This window comes from Quercus robur, chromosome 7, assembly GCF_932294415.1.
Source record: "Quercus robur chromosome 7, dhQueRobu3.1, whole genome shotgun sequence".
In the NCBI taxonomy this organism is placed as follows: Eukaryota; Viridiplantae; Streptophyta; class Magnoliopsida; order Fagales; family Fagaceae; genus Quercus; species Quercus robur.
In genome coordinates, this window is record NC_065540.1 from 36,123,252 (window position 1) to 36,140,050 (window position 16,799).

Consider the following 16,799-nt stretch of genomic DNA (forward strand, 5'->3'; position numbering starts at 1 on the left):
GGGTCTCTTTTTGTGAATTTCATGATGAGAAATGATATGTTTATAATATTTTCACAATATTTTTATAATAAATCTTAAGTAACAGAATGTTACTAGTTGTTATTATTGGAATAAAAAAGTAATCTTAGTATTAGGTTCAAATTTAAACCAATAACAATTAACTACTTATGATTTATTGTAAAAATATTATGAAAATGTTGTGAACGTAATACCTCTATTTGACGACACAATAACATTTAAAATATATCTACCAAAAAATCCGTACAAAGGCTACTGGACTGGGTATGTACCATATACCTTAGACCGACACTAAAACCCATCCAATCTGTACAAAGGCTACTGGACTGGACTGGATATATACCACACCAACACTCAACCCATCCAATCAAGAGACCCATAGAGCCGCCTTCTTAATATTTATTTTTATTTTTATAAAAAGTCCATCCGTATTTAACTTGATCTGGGCAATCCCTGGAAATGTGCAGAATAAAATAATCCAGAAATATTTATGAAAAAAAAGAAAAGATAAGACCAAAGATGATGAAATCATTGAGAATTTTGTTTGGAACATAATAAAAGATATGTGGACAGAGAGTCTGAGGAACTTTTCTTTACAGCGTCTCGTCGGGCATGAGATGAGCCAACTGTACACACTGTTACTCTCCCGTGAAAGCTGTAACAACTCAACAAGACACACGCACACTCACTCACTCCTCACCTGAAAAATATCATACTGATTAATAAAATAAAACAAATAGTAAGAAAAAGAAAACCACAAACCCATCTCTGTCTCTCTCTCTCTCTTTCACTGTCTTTTACGCTTAAAATCTAGCAACTTTTTTCTGCCATAAAAAAAATCTGGACTGAGGGAAGTGATAGCATTTCTCTGCTCTTTTGTTTCTTCGAACCAAACAAATTCAATTCTCAGATTCCCTTGTTTCCAATCCACACTTTCTCCTTGATAGTAGCACCACTCCTTAAAGTTAACGTGTAATCATAAAGCTTTAAATTCAAGTAAAGGTGATTACTAATAGTTCATATCTCAATTGGGTTTGTTTTATTTCAAGCTAAACCTTGAGATTTTTCATCTGGGTTCTCTTCACTTTCTCTAAAAATAGTAGAATTTTCCCTCAATTTCTCTGTTTTTTTTTTTTTGTTTTTTGATTTCGAATCTGTAATTCAATCTTGGCTGGTACGATACTAACAAGTTTGACTTGGGTTTTGCTAGATATTGAAAAGTGTTATCTGGGTCTGATCCTTTTTTGGAAGAAATGGTGAATTTGGGATTGTTTTCTGGGTTGAAGTCAATGAAATCAGTGAATGTGAGTTTCAGATTGCCATATTTTACTCACTGGGGTCAGAGCATACTTGTATGTGGGTCTGAGCCAATACTTGGTTCATGGAATGTGAAGAAAGGCCTGTTGCTGAGCCCCGGTCATGAAGGTGATGAGCTCGTATGGAGTGGAAGTGTTGCAGTTCCAAGTGGGTTTGGTTGTGAGTACAGTTATTATGTGGTGGATGGTGATAAGAATGTTCTGAGATGTGAGATGGGAAGGAAGCGTAAACTGCTATTGGCTGATGGGATTCAGGATGGTGAGGTGGTGGAGTTCCATGACCTTTGGCAGGTGCTACTTTTGTTCTCTTTTTCTTTCTAACTGTTATCAATTATGACTTTTGTAAGGTTTTCTTTTTGTTCCTTATCGGAGTACAACTTTAGCACTTTTACTAGACTATAGTCATTGCTGATATCTTTGTGTTTTAGGAATTTTATTTATTTGTTGTGGATATTCCTGCTCTGGGAATTTCAGTACAGACTGACTGCCGAGATCCTATAGAAGTTTCAATTTATTGGAACTGTGAAGCTTTAATAATCTCTTGTTTTTAACATTTTGATTTAGTTGGTTTTGGATTTCTTTTAAAGCTTTTATGGAATCTTGTCATAGATCAAAACAAAAGGCTTAAGATTCTAAACATTCTTTTCTTTTGTTTGGTTTTCTCTCCAACCACTTGGACCATTGCTATATTCTTGCTAACAACTTTATGTATATTGTATTTGTTCCAGTTAATACGATGTTTTTTGCCCCTTTTCTTTCACTAAACTTTTACTTTGGCGTTGAAAGTTGTAATTAGATGCTCGCTTTATCCTGAATGTTATGGTTTACTTTTCTGTTCTACTTATCTTATGCTCTTTGGTTGCTTACAACGGAAAGACAGGAGAGCCTCTTTCATGACAACCACTCCCACCACCCCATATGGTTCTAAAGTATAGATTTTTTTTTTTCAAAATTTTTTTGGATCCTCATTCTTTTCAGGAATCAAATGGAGTGGCAGAAATATTTTTTACTTATAAAAGAGGAAAAGGAGTGACATATTTATTTTTTCCTCGGGTTGCTATATGATTTGCTCATTGTGGAAACTGTTTGTTTCTTGACATTAACAAATTTACTGAAAAGTTCTGTTATTATAAAATCCAGATTGGCTCTGATGATCTCCCTTTTAGAAGCGCATTCAAAAATGTAATTTTCAACCGAAGTTGGACTTTGAACGTAGAGACACCTCTAGGAGTCATTCAGAATAAGCTGGATGAGGAAGGTAATTGGATGTAGTTTGAGTTCTTTAGTAATTCCTTTTTTTTTTTTTTTTTTTTTGGTAGAAAGTTCTTTAGTAATTCCTGATGTAAAGTTCTGTTTGTGAACTGTCATTTTGAAAAGTCATTTATCGCTTTTTACTTCTGGTTATCAGCAGAGACAGTTCTCGTCCAATTCAGAATTTGCTGCCCAAATATAGAAGAAGACACATCAGTATGAACTCTGTACTCCAAATGAGAATTTTACTGTTTATTTGGATATGAATTGATATTATTTATAAGTTCTGTTGTTTATCTTTTTTGCTTTGATTCTTGGTAGGATAATTGAAGTTGGACTCATGCAGGTTTATGTGATTGGTAGCCATATAAATTTGGGGAAATGGAAAGTTCAAGATGGGCTTAAACTTAGCTGTGCTGGTGATTCAATCTGGCAAGGTGACTGTGTGCTGCGGAAGGTCGATTTACCAATAAAATATCCTTCTTGGTGTCTTAATCTTCAATTCGGCATCTGTATGTTATTGCTTGCTATGCATATTAACTGATGATTACCAACACTTATGTTCATCTCTCTTTTTTCCTTGACGGTTGTTCCACGTATAATTATAGTAAGTATGGCAAGGCAGGAAACTTTTCTTTAGAAACTGGTCCCAATCGTGAACTAACTGTTGGCTCCTCGAAGAATCAACCAAGATACATTTTTCTTTCAGATGGCATGTTTCGAGTATGTTGTCAAACATAGATTCTATGTAAGTGAATGTTATGTTGTCGCGGAACTTTTATTGTTGGCTCTAATATATTCATTTATTTTGTCAGGAATTGCCATGGCGGGCTGCCGGTGTTGCAATTCCTATGTTTTCTGTTAGGTCAGAATCTGATCTTGGAGTTGGAGAGTTTCTTGACCTGAAGTTACTTGTTGACTGGGCTGTGGATTCTGGGTTCCATTTAGTACAGCTTTTACCAATCAACGATACATCTGTGCATGGGATGTGGTGGGACTCATATCCTTACAGGTAGACTTTCAATGTTCCCTTCATTTTTCTTGTCTTGTGTATTTCATTTTTCATAATTTTTTTGGGGGTGGGGGTAGGTTTAGAGATTGAGGGAATTGACAATTTTGAAAATTTCTTGAAGTTGTGAATTGCCACACTTTTCATTTCTTTGCTGCTTTTGACTGGCACATTTGTGTGTTCCCAAATTCTATTTATTATCCTGCTTAGATCTGTATTCATCTTGGCTCTGATAATTGTAAGAAACCTACCATTTTCTCTGGTTTCAGAATCCCCTTCTTCTGTCTTATACTTCCTTGTCACACACTAATGCTATCTTAAATGTTTCACTTCTTCCTTTTCACCGAGTTTAATACACAAGAATTTTTTAATAAATTAACCTACCACTCTTTCTAGCTTCATGAATGCCCTTTCTTCTTTTGTATTGTGTCATTGTAAGAGAACAGTATCTTACATGTTTTATGTCAAATTATATGTTTCGGTGACTTCAAGCACCCTTGAGTATTTATTATAGATTTGCAATTATGATCTGACAAACATTTTTTGTAATTATTTTGATTGTACAGTTCACTCTCTGTTTTTGCATTGCATCCATTATACCTGAGAGTTCAGGCTCTTTCAGAAAATATTCCAGATGATATCAAGGTGATGTGCATGATTTTCAAAATTTTTTTTAAACAGATATTCTTTTTCTGAAATTTATGCTGATACATGAAAAGTGTTTATTGCCTCCTTGTTTCTTTTCTTTTCTTTACAGCAAGAAATTCTGAAGGCAAAACAACGACTGGATGGAAAGGTAACCGCATCCATTATACCTGAGAGTCACATTCAGTGACTGTTGCTTTTGTAAAAAACAATATAGGCAAAATGATTCGTGTCTATACTTTTACGGTTTCACCTACAGACTTGACCTGAGCAATGATTAAATAAGTAAGAAGACATTATTATGAATACAAGGATAGTTTATTACATTATTAAAGAAAAAAGGAAATCAGATTGGTTTAAAAAGAACAAATAATAAAGAAGCTGCAACGCAAAATGCAATACTTGAGTTTATATCTTTAAAATACAATTCAGTCATCCTCCTCTGTGGTGATTGTCTTTTGAATATCTGACACATTATAATTGACATGTTTTACTGGAGAAGTTATAGTAATGATACAGTTCATTCTTTGGTGCATGTTTTACCAGTTTATATTAATGTTTTTAAGTTGTCTTTGCTGGATGTTGACTGAAAAGTTATAGTAATGATACAATTCATTCTTTGGTGCATGTATTACCAGTTCATATTAATGTATTTAGGTTGTCATTGCAGGATGTTGATTATGAGGCTACTATGGCTACTAAACTTTCAATTGCCAAGAAAATTTTCACCCGAGAGAAGGATTTGATACTTAGCTCTGAATCCTTTCAGAAATTTCTCTCTGAGAATGAGGTCATACTGTGTTAAATGTTCAGCTTATTTTTATGAATATTATAGCAAATGATTCACGTTTTCCTCTTTTTACAGATTTCTCTTTGCTTGTTCAGCTTTGATTTAATTGATTTTCAGTTTTACTCTTTCAAAACTTTTGCTAAACTGAGTTATGTTTTAATTGGTCAGGATTGGTTAAAACCCTATGCAGCCTTCTGTTTCCTGCGGGACTTTTTTGAAACTTCAGATCGTAGTGAATGGGGCCGCTTTTCTCAGTTTTCAAAAGATAAGGTAATCGGCCTTTTGATTTCCTTTCATTTAAGATTAGAGGTTGGATGTTTTTCACTAAATTTATGGGTCTATCCATAAATACAGCTACTTGATGATATTGAGAAGATGCTTTCCCTTAATTTTCTTACAACAATTTCCCTTTTCCTTCAGCTTGAGAAACTCGTTGCAAAAGACAGCTTGCAGTATGATGTGATTTGCTTCCATTATTATATCCAATTCCATTTACATTTACAAGTAAGCAGAATTGATCTCTGTCACATATTTTATACATCAAGTCACACTGTTGAACATAAAGGTATCTTATTCTTTGGTACCATCACAAAACTACAGTTGTCAGAAGCTGCGGGATATGCAAGAAAGAAAGGAGTGGTATTGAAGGGAGACCTACCTATTGGTGTTGACAGAAACAGTGTGGATACCTGGGTCTATCCAAATTTGTTTCGCATGAACACGGCTACTGGAGCACCTCCAGATTATTTTGATAAAAATGGCCAGAACTGGGGATTCCCTACTTATAACTGGGAGGAAATGTCAAAAGACAACTATGCTTGGTGGCAAGCTCGTTTAACCCAGGTTTTGTTCTTTAAATAGATTTTGATCCTACCATCAATGTGCCTTGGTCTTGGTGCCATGTCTCTTTCACTGACTTTCGTGAATAAGCCAAAAGTTATTTTTCTTTGTTTCCATGACAGATGGCAAACTACTTTACAGCTTACCGGATTGATCACATACTGGGTTTCTTCCGAATCTGGGAGCTTCCGGAGCATGCTATGACAGGTCTAGTTGGAAAATTTCGACCATCGATCCCTCTTAGTCAGGTAAAGTTATGCTTGCCTAACCAAAAAGGCTTTTTTACCTGGAGAATAAATGAATGTAGAGCATGGTCTCTGTTAAGGGAGGCAGTAGTTTTTAATGTTATTTTTGTGAATTTACACAAATTAATGCTTCTTCTGTAGGAAGAACTTGAAAGAGAGGGAATATGGGACTTTGATCGATTGAGTCGTCCATATATTCGGCAGGAAATGTTACAGGTTACTGAATTTTTTTGTTAGCTGTAATCTGCTTTGACTTATTGTAATCAACCTATGACTTCTATTTCTTTGTTTTAAGTTTACTGTGCATTGTTCTGCTAATGTATGTCTCTTTTCTTTGATTTTTATTCTTGATTCAGGATAAATTTGGATCGTATTGGACTTTTATTGCCTCAACTTTTCTCAATGAATATCAGAAGCAGTGCTATGAGGTGAGAATAGTAGTTTTAGTCGATAAATGGATTTGTTATATATATTTTCTTCATAACTCATAATTAGTCTTTGGAGGGATTTTTCTGTCAAATATTAGGCTGAGCGGCCTCACTCTAATTAATTTATTTTCCTATATATTCTTCTCAGTTCAAGGAGGAGTGCAACACAGAGAAAAAAATTGCTGCCAAGCTGAAGGCATGTGCAGAGAGGTCCTTGTTGTTGGAGAGTGAAAACAAGACAAGGCGTGGTCTTTTTGATCTTCTTCAGGTATAATATAATTTCAAAGAAAGCTTTAATCTTTGATTTTCATCTTACAAACTCTTTTTAATCATTTTATGTGCATTTTATCCTGGGTGCTTTTCTTAATTATGCTATGAGGTCCTACATTTGCCATTACCTGTTCCGGTCCTGGATTATGATATGTCCCGCATTTCCTGCAGAATATAGTTCTTATCAGAGATCCAGAGGATCCAAGGAAGTTCTATCCTCGTTTCAATCTTGAAGATACTTCAAGTTTTAATGATTTGGATGATCACAGGTAATCATATTGGTGTGGAAAATTAGCTTATTTCATACATTTGTATGGTCCTCATGCATTAAAAAGTATTGCTAGTATGACTTAAAATGCATTGTATCTTGTACATATTTTGATAAATTTGATTGCCTATTCTTGGTGCCAAAAAGAATTCTTTTCCTACTTTTCTTTTCAACTATCTCAAGATACTGCCAACTTAGCATCTTACTTGTCATCCCATGATACAGCAAAAATGTTCTGAAAAAATTATACTATGATTACTATTTCCACCGGCAAGAGAATCTTTGGCGGCAAAATGCTTTGAAGACTCTGCCTGTCCTCCTGAACTCATCTGACATGCTAGCCTGCGGCGAAGATCTGGGTCTTATTCCTTCTTGTGTTCACCCTGTATGTTGATTAAACTATTCTCAACCACACAGCCTTCTCCCACCTTTCTCAGTTCTCTCCTTTTCTCACTTTATCTTTCTGATTTTGCATATAATTGACAAAAATCTGTCTTCTAACTGGTCAATTTTGATACAGGTCATGCAAGAGTTGGGATTAATAGGTTTGCGGATTCAACGCATGCCAAGTGAACCTGGTTTGGAGTTTGGTATTCCTTCTCAATACAGCTACATGACAGTAAGATCTTGTGCCTATTTTATTGTGGTGCAATTGGTTATTACTAGAATGGGATTCTACAGATTTATTTTCTGGTATTGCATTCTGAAATGGTTTATAAAACTTAAACCAGAAATTGAAAAACTGGTTATTGAGAAGTCCTAAAATGTATCCTCTCAATACAATTCATGATGCTAAAATCTTGTCATAATGCTTGTCTATCCTAAAAGCCCATTCTTTTGGTGCAACTGGAATGGAATGTGGCTGGTTTATTTTTCTCGTATAGCATTCTGGTCTGGTAATTAAAGTCCTCAATGAAAAAGTAAAAGAAAATAAAATATCTTTTTGGAGTCCTAAAATGGATCAACTCTGTACAATGAAATGATGCTGCCAAAACAAAAGGACTTATTTCAACTGATAGTGTAAACTAGTAGAATATTCCATTTGCACCAAACATCATCCTTGCCATTGCTCATTGTAAATTAATAATGTTAATTATTTTTCTTGTTATTTGTTATTTGGTCTATGGTTGAAAGCTTGGCCTTTTCTAGATTTCATAATATGCATCTTTTTTAATACCTGAAGTTAAATTATGATCTTGTAGCAGCGTATGAAAGTAGTTTCAATTTCTATCTAGGTTGACGAGCTTTACCCTGTTAGCTGTTTAAATTTTATTTAATTTCAAAAATTTTTTTTTTTTGGTATTCCTTTTTCATTTTCCTTATAAAGCACTGAAATTATGGGAATTTGGCTATATTGCAATTGGCCATATGCTAATAAATACCTCCAATTGAACTTTCAAATCTTCATCTTTGTCATTAGAATGTAACTGGGTAGGTGTGCAAATAATGTGCTCAGGTGTGTGCTCCATCTTGCCATGACTGCTCAACCCTGCGTGCTTGGTGGGAAGAAGATGAAGAAAGAAGAGGACGATTTTTCAAGAGTGTAGTGGGGTCTGACGTTTTACCACCTAGTCAATGTGTTCCAGAGGTTGCACATTTCATTATAAGGCAACATGTTGAAGCCCCATCAATGTGGGCAATTTTCCCTCTTCAGGTAGTGTAATGGTCATGTTAATACAGTGAGGTCTTCAATACTGCTCTCAAACTCTTGGGTACATCTTCCAACTTCATACAATCAATGCCTTGTGGGAAGCGCAGTAAATAGCACTAAGCTAAAATGTTTGTTCTCGCTGTGGTTGTATTCATGTCTTAACATTGTACTAATTGATTAATGTGTACTCTGTTTGCATGTAAAAAAGGTGGGGTGTTAGTGTTTCTATTCGTTGGTCATGTCATATAGGCTTTTATTTGATGATCAGGATTTGATGGCATTGAAAGAAGAATATACCACACGCCCTGCAGCAGAGGAGACAATTAATGACCCCACAAATCCTAAGCACTACTGGAGATACCGTATGCATTAAATTTTTATGTTAAATATTAAACTAAGCATTGCTGTGCTTGCCTTTTGCCTTGTTTATTCAAGCTCCCTGTTTCCAACTATAATATTGGAGTTGCATATTGAGGCTCATGACCTCATTATTGTTATTATGTTGAATTTTGTTGTACTCAGGTGTACATGTGACACTGGAGTCTTTGATAAAGGACAGTGAACTAAAAAGCACCATTAAAGATCTTGTACGAGGAAGTGGAAGATCACATCCTGTGGGAGAAAATGAAGTTCAAGTGAATGAAGAATCAGTAGCCACTACTGAGAAGCAGCAAGTTGCCACTGGGAAAGAGAAACTCCTGGTCGTGACACAGTTGAATGGTGTCCCTCAAAAGGAGATTCCGGTGGTCCGCTAAGGTTGCTTATTCTGCCAAGGTTGCTTAGAGATCGTGTACTTAGGCATCGTGTTGCAATCATATCATTTGATTATATGCCTACAACTAGGAGACCCAAGTCATACAAAAGTGGTAGAACAAAAGAATCAGAAGAATTCATATGATGTTCACTCAATGCTGCTGTTGAGGTTGGTCCTCTTTCCATACATCCATACTTGTCATGAACATGCATTATTGAAAATTGATAGGAATATATGTACTTTGAGTTTGTACGTAATAATGTTTCTTTCTTACTATGATTTCTCATAGTAACTTCAATAATAATATAGTTGCTAGCAACAAACAGTGCAACAGTTAAAGATTCCACGTTTGAAGATTGTTTGGTAATGCAGAAATAAAATTGTTGATGAACATTATGTTCTTGCAAATTTATATATGTTGTGGGTATGTCTAATTACATTATACGCTTCCCATAAAAGTAGATGTCATGTTATTGATCTTTATTAGTTTTCACGTGAGTCTTAACAGTGTTCGTACTTAATAAAAATATCTTGCATGGACAACGAAAGCTCGCTCATTTTTCCATGGAAATAGAGAAAAAGAAAATATCTAATCAAGTTAAATCATATAGATTCCTATTTTTTGAGAAGACATATAGGTCCTAAATCTTCCAAAATACTCGCAAAGGAATCTGATATTTAAATTTAAAAAAATTATGATGGTCTGATTGTGGGCTAAATTTTTTATGATAGGAGTCATTGTTGAGTACTTGATTTATATCTATTATTATCATTCTCAAAAAAAGATTTATACCTATTTTTGCAGGTCGCGTTTATGATTAAATATGAATGATAAAACGCTTTTACAGTTTTTTAGGTAGGTTTCTTAATTAAATTCAATCAATGATTACATTGACCAATGCATTACAAAAAATTCTTTTCCTAAAAAGGACAAAAGAAAAGAAAAATAGTTGATGCGAAATATTGGGAAAGATGTTCGGGTTTGTTTTTGAATATAAATGTTAAACATTATTAGAAAGTTTTAATTTTATCAAATAAAACATGAACAAAAGTTTTATTTTTATTTTTTATACTAAAATCGATTGGGAGGAATTCCCGTTAATTAAATCATGACTACAAAATTAGTCACATGACTAAAAGTACAAATGGATAATCCTTTGCCGAAGGAAGTGAATTAAACTATATCCATAAACAACATTGTAAATGAAGCTAGACCTTTCTATGTTACCCAAGCCCTTAATCACAGGTGCAATTTGATGAAGTACACCACTGCCAAGACAGGATCTCAGCCGGTGAAACCGGTAACAAAATAGCAAAGCTTGTTTTCTAACTTCTACTAAAAAAAACCTAAAATTTAAAAAATGAAATAGCAAAGCTTGTAAATAGCATTTGGTCGACTGCAAGGTTGCACTGGGCCTGCAAAACCGGATGATTGGCCCAAATTAAGAAAGAGATGTGTTAGGGACTTAACAAATTGTCATAACAGTGAATGTGTAGTCTCTTGTAGTCTAAGATCCGTTTGGATATAGTTGAAAACTGAAACACGGTAGTAAAATAATTTTTAAATGTGGAAATAGTACCGTGAGACTAATTTTTAAGTTGTTGAAAAGTGAACTTTGTGAGTCCCGTGAACAGTGCACGAGATCCACTGGTGTCCTGAAAAGTGGCTAAAAAGTCAAATATTACTGTTACTGTTCACTCTTTTTTACTGTTCATATGCCTTGGTGCATTGTTCATGGAACCAGACGTTGGTCTTAAAAAAGAAAAAGAAAAAGAGAAAACGTGTAAACGTGAAAACGCTGAATCCAAATTGCACCTAAAAATGAAATAATATAATGTTTGACTCGGACCAGCCACAATTAAAAATAAAGATTCTATAAAAATATTGGGAGATTTTGTAGTGTTCTTAAAACTTTCTTGTAAATAAATAGCAAGAAAGAAAGTAAAATGTCTTGGTGCTACTCTCATCCTAGCACAAACCAACCAAACAAGGCCACCTAACAACAAAATTTTTAAATTTGTTTCTTGCTTCAAGATGCACATAATCACTAGGTTTCCATAAATGACAATTCCACCTAAAAAAGAAGAAGAAAAAAGATTCTCTCCATTTCAAGTCTCGTCAATTTCATAACTTAGAATAAATTTTATAAATTTAGAAGTGTATAAACTAAAACGTCTTTAAAATAACGCGATATTCTATACACGGATAAATCTAAAAAATTACAATATAAGCAAATGGAGAGGATTTGATCCTAAAGAAATGAAGGTGGAACGCAAATGTCCTAAAATAGGAAACCGTTGGCAAAGTGTGCGGATGAAAAATAGGAGACATGGGAAAAATAAAGGGCAAAGGGGTTGTTTTGGTTAGAACAGAAGTGTAAAACATAGAGTTGTTATGCGTAACGTGGCTTGAATCTATTAGCGAAGTGAGTAGAAAATGATACATGTTGACAAGAATGTGAAATAGTAAAATCCCATGTGTAAATGTATGGACGGCTTAGATGACGTAAGAGTTTGCATGGATAAAAAAGGAAGAGAAGGATACAAGTGAAACCCCAAAAGCCAAAAAAAGAGATGGGTTCACATTAATGGGAATTATTGGTGTTGGTATATTTGGTGGTATTGTTGGATGATAATAAAAAGGGAGGAGTTGAGGGCTTTTATATTTTAGGTAACGGTTGGGAGAGGGAGAGAAATAAAAAGAGTGAATATTTTCATTGCTGAACCCTCTGCTGCTCTTGCCCTCCCTGCCCGTTTCTGTTCGTCTCATCCCTGAATACCTTAACCAGTGTTCAGGGTATGCATCTCTCTCCCTCTCCTTGTTTCTTTTTCTTATGGTTTCTTCTTATTTTGATGGATTCATATATGTTAGAGGAAATGAGACACAGAAATGTCCCATGCTTGTTTGTTTTCCTATTTGTGTTTGTCATAACAACATAAATGTTTTATCCACAGTTCGCAGTGTTTTCAATAGAGATGTTTAGAGTTCAAATTCTCCCCTCATTGTTGTAATTATCTTATTACAAAAAAAGATATTTTCTTTTGTACCTGGTCCACAAGTTATAACAGCAAGAGTTTTCTAAAGGGACATATTTAAATTGCGTGGTATTTTCAATGATGTCTAATGTTCAAATCTCTCATCCTATTGTTGTAACTATCGAATTATTAAAATTTTTATTTAATAATTTGATGATTATAATAATAAATGAGGCCCAGATTCATATTTCCTTTCTCTTAATGGTTTTATTATTCCTCTTATGAAAAAAAAATGTCATTTGAAATGAAAAGAAAATACAAAGTTGTTTTCAGCATTGTTTATTTTTAAGCCATTCAACATTAGTTTTTAGAAAATTTTTTTCTTGGATAACATGTAAATGTTGGAAATTAATTGTTGAATTACTATTGTATTATTTTCTTTTTTTTATAAAGCATTGTGACTTGTGCATGATGTTATAATTTTATATTTCAGAAAATCGTGGCGATTTATGTGCGGAGGAGCGAGGGATTAATTGGATTTGCCTATATGGTTGTTACATTTTCATTTCTCAATCTATGATATCATTCCATACAAAGATATGCAAGACATATTTGAATGCTTCTTTATTTTTATTATTAGTTTTTTCTTCAGTGTGGTAATCCTTGCTTGGATATATGCAGGTTATGTTGGATTCAAGAACAAACGTGTGGAAATTAGCCTATACTTTGCTGATCATCCACGAAATAAGGAATGTGTATAGCATGAGACATTAGAGACCTGTTTGCCAATATTGGGTAAGCAAAGTTTTCTAAAATTTAAGAATGTTCAGTTGATATCCACATAAAGAATGATAAATTTAAAATAACTAGGCAAGTTAGCATAAAAACTAATTATCTCACTCGGTTTACATTTCATATTCACCTTTGTATAAATTTTTCATGCCTCACATTTTAAATGTACTTTTTTAGGCATTTGTGTAATCGAAGGGGAAACATTTATTTAGGCATTCTCATGCATGAATGCAAACGTGAATATAGTGGAGATGGTTCAAGTGATGCCTAATTCAGGAATAACCTTTTTGGCCCAAATTGTTAATGACACATTCTTTTGCATGATTCAGTATGTATTTGCCTTAAATGGTGTACTTATCGTTCTGCATATTGACCCATTACATATGACAACATTAATTAAAATGAATAATGTTATAGAAAATCATATATAAACTTTTAATTACAGTTGTTGCACATTAAATAGCAATGGTAGCTTTCTAGGACCATATCCAATTCAAATATAGTTTTTCCACAAACCACCAAAAGGAAACAAGCTATTGCTCATATTTAAATTTAATAATGTTTGATAATTGTTACTTGTTTGAATCTGCTTTTTTTTCTTATGCCAATTATATATATTTGGAAATTGATGAGGAGGTTGTGTTTATTTTGATCATGTAGATATGTGATTATTGATCTACCAACTGGAAACTCTAATTCTTGGGTGATCCTTTGAGAACAGCAGACCCTGGCATTCGTGGCTGCCTATCTCATCTGCATGAGATTCTTTAACATGGCCATAGCCATTGATCAACATCATGGATTCAAGCCTTTCAGCCGATCCCAAATATGCAGACTCCAATCCTACACTCACCTTGATCACAAAATTCTTGAACAAACTAATCTACCACACACCTCAATGCAAGCATTTGAAGTTGACAACATTCACAGAAGCTTATCCACCCCATGCCTATCCATAACCGCAGAAGTGGAGGAAGAGTTTGATAAAAATCCAAGAATTGAGATTGTTGGGGGCCAAGAGGATCCAAGAGCACGTGCTTTAGTGGTTGAGGTTGCCGTAGCTTTAGCCTCCGGTGTTGATCCAATGCCAGTGTCAAGTGGGTTAGGTGGTGCCTACTTCTTGTGTAGCCGAAATAATGGTGATAATATTGCTGTGGCAAAGCCAATAGATGAAGAACCTTTAGCCTTTAACAATCCAAAAGGATTTGGGGGTCGAATGCTTGGCCAACCAGGATTGAAACGCTCAGTTAGAATAGGTGAAACTGGCATTCGTGAATTGGCTGCTTATCTTCTTGATCATAATGGCTTTGCTGGGGTTCCTCCAACAGCTTTAGTGAAAATTTCCCATGTTGCATTTCATGTCAATAATGAAGCCTCAAATTTAGCTGAACAATACAAAGTTGCTTCACTCCAACGCTTTGTGGAACATGAATATGATGCTGGAGAGTTGGGCTCTTCTGGTTTCTCAGTTACATCAGTGCATAGGATTGGGATTTTTGATGTTAGACTCATGAATCTAGACAGGCATGCTGGGAATATACTTGTTAAGAAACATAAGAATGATACTAGTTATGCACCTGGGGTAGCTGAGCTTGTGCCAATTGACCATGGGCTCTGCCTTCCTGAGTTTCTTGATGATCCATATTTTGAGTGGCTGCATTGGCCTCAAGCCTCAGTTCCTTTTTCCAAGTATGAAATTGAGTACATTTCTAATCTTGATCCATTTAAAGACGCTGAACTTTTAAGGACTCAACTGCCATCTATGAGGGAGTCTTCTATCAGGGTACTTGTGTTATGCACTATTTTCTTGAAGCAAGCTGCGGCTTCTGGGCTTTGTCTGGCTAATATTGGTGCAATGATGACTCGGGAATTTTGTGGTGGGGAAGAAAAAATGAGCGTCTTAGAAAATCTCTGTACCCAAGCCAAGTCTAGCTTGCCTAGTATTTGTTATAATGATCAAGGAAAAGAATTCGAAATATTTCAACTTGAAGATGAAAATGAAAATGGTTTAATTGAGGTCTTGGACCTTCCCCAACTCTTGAAGAGTCATCCTGGGGTAGTTGATCCACTTGAGATGATGCCAAGGTTTTCGACCATAAATGACAATTTTGATGATAATGATGATATTGGAGCATATAATGGAAGTGAGGACAACAATTTCTGTGACAATCATAAGGTGGCCGGGCATTTTATGAAGAGCATGAGTTTTTCAGTATCAAGCTATAATTTTGAAAATGGGGGCATTTCTTTTGAAGACATGAGTGAAGATGAATGGGAATTGTTTTTGGAGATTTTTGAGGAGCTTTTGCCCAATTTGTTTGAAGGTAAAGATCAGTGCACTAACTCGAAGCAAAGGTTGGGAACTTCTTGCAAATTTTGAGGAATGTTTGGAGGGAAGGAAACAGAGAACAAATAATTATGGTAATTGATCTTAAATCTTGTACCTAGTACGAAGTTTGTGTATATTATTGCCAGATGGCTGGCCAGTGTAGGTTGTAGATACATTCTATAGGGGCTGGAATGGAAAAGCGATTGGTGAAATGCCATCCTTCCATTTCACCTTTGATATTTTTATTTTCTCTTTTCAAATATTGTTGTAAAGTAACAAAGAGCCAAACTTGCACATCATTTTGCAATTATTTATTGATGGGTATGCCTTATTATTATTATTTTATGTTTGCCTTATTCAAGATGTGAAAGTACATTTGAAAATAAAATTATTACTGTCGTTATTTATATTTTTATAAATATAATCTATTGTTGATTATTTTAACTAATTATTAAATTATTAGGACATCATTACAATTCGGTTTTAATGTCCTAAACTTCTCTATTATGCCGTTCTTTAATGGTTTGGCTTTTTTAAAAACATGGTTTTCGTTTTATTTTAAGGTTGACACGTACAACACTAAATTCTCTCTAGCCCCTTCTTTTTATAAAGAAACTAGTTGCTAACTCATGTTATGTACGAGAACTTAGCTGTAAGGACTGAATTTGGATTGGACCCAGTATAAGATTGGGTTTTAACCCAATAAGCCCAAACAATGAATTTGTAGAGTGTGGGTGAAAGAACTAGTTCTACTCTAGAAGAAAGACAATAGAAGTTGCTGATTTAAGATCATTAAATACAAGTAAGATAAGAAAATTTGTCCTCGGCACGGCCAGAGGAGCTTATGTTATAATGTCTTGTTTATGAACAAAGTTACAAGAGTTCACAGTATTATTACAAAGATTTCTTGATTTTTTCCGATCCCCTTTTTTAGACCACCTTCCCATGCTATATACTACTATCTTGGTATCATCTCTACCATACATATGTAGGTTAGATTCTAGGAACTCATTCTTGTCCCATCCAACACCTCCCAGAACCATCAACTAGTAGCTGTAAGGCTGCTTGACCACTGTTCAGGTATCACTTCCACATTAATGCGGCCAAAGAGTTAGTTGGGAGGCATTTAATGTGGAGGTAGCAGCTTTTGAAGATATTTGTTGTCTCCTTTTGCTTATCTTTTATCCAATGTTCGACTCTTAGTTGTGATGTAACCT

At 34.7% G+C, this 16,799-nt stretch overlaps 2 protein-coding genes across 5 annotated transcripts; both read left to right on the forward strand.

Moving 5' to 3' along the window:
* The first annotated feature begins 583 nt into the window (after window positions 1-583).
* On the forward strand, window positions 584-9,897 carry LOC126693256 (4-alpha-glucanotransferase DPE2). 4 transcript variants are annotated; one of them, XM_050389171.1, is made up of 23 exons: window positions 589-1,020; window positions 1,229-1,625; window positions 2,475-2,592; window positions 2,743-2,801; window positions 2,932-3,071; window positions 3,194-3,308; window positions 3,401-3,597; window positions 4,161-4,239; window positions 4,352-4,390; window positions 4,910-5,029; window positions 5,198-5,299; window positions 5,450-5,533; window positions 5,630-5,872; window positions 5,992-6,117; window positions 6,256-6,330; window positions 6,471-6,542; window positions 6,691-6,810; window positions 6,984-7,081; window positions 7,306-7,465; window positions 7,601-7,699; window positions 8,537-8,734; window positions 9,000-9,093; window positions 9,254-9,897. In XM_050389171.1, the coding sequence occupies exons 2-23, from the start codon at window positions 1,272-1,274 to the stop codon at window positions 9,484-9,486; spliced, it is 2,925 nt and encodes a 974-aa protein (XP_050245128.1). In that variant the 5' UTR covers window positions 589-1,020; window positions 1,229-1,271; the 3' UTR covers window positions 9,487-9,897. The 4 variants fall into 4 exon arrangements, with proteins under 4 accessions (XP_050245131.1, XP_050245128.1, XP_050245130.1 ...); XM_050389173.1 differs by having other exon boundaries at window positions 2,746-2,801; XM_050389172.1 differs by lacking the exon at window positions 589-1,020 and adding an exon at window positions 1,047-1,117.
* A 1,784-nt stretch (window positions 9,898-11,681) lies between these two features.
* LOC126693257 (phosphatidylinositol 4-kinase gamma 8-like) lies at window positions 11,682-15,924 on the forward strand. The gene is made up of 4 exons (XM_050389175.1): window positions 11,682-12,282; window positions 12,955-13,011; window positions 13,143-13,256; window positions 13,914-15,924. Exon 4 carries the CDS (start codon window positions 14,011-14,013, stop codon window positions 15,631-15,633), a length of 1,623 nt encoding a protein of 540 aa, XP_050245132.1. The 5' UTR covers window positions 11,682-12,282; window positions 12,955-13,011; window positions 13,143-13,256; window positions 13,914-14,010; the 3' UTR covers window positions 15,634-15,924.
* Window positions 15,925-16,799: the final 875 nt, after the last annotated feature.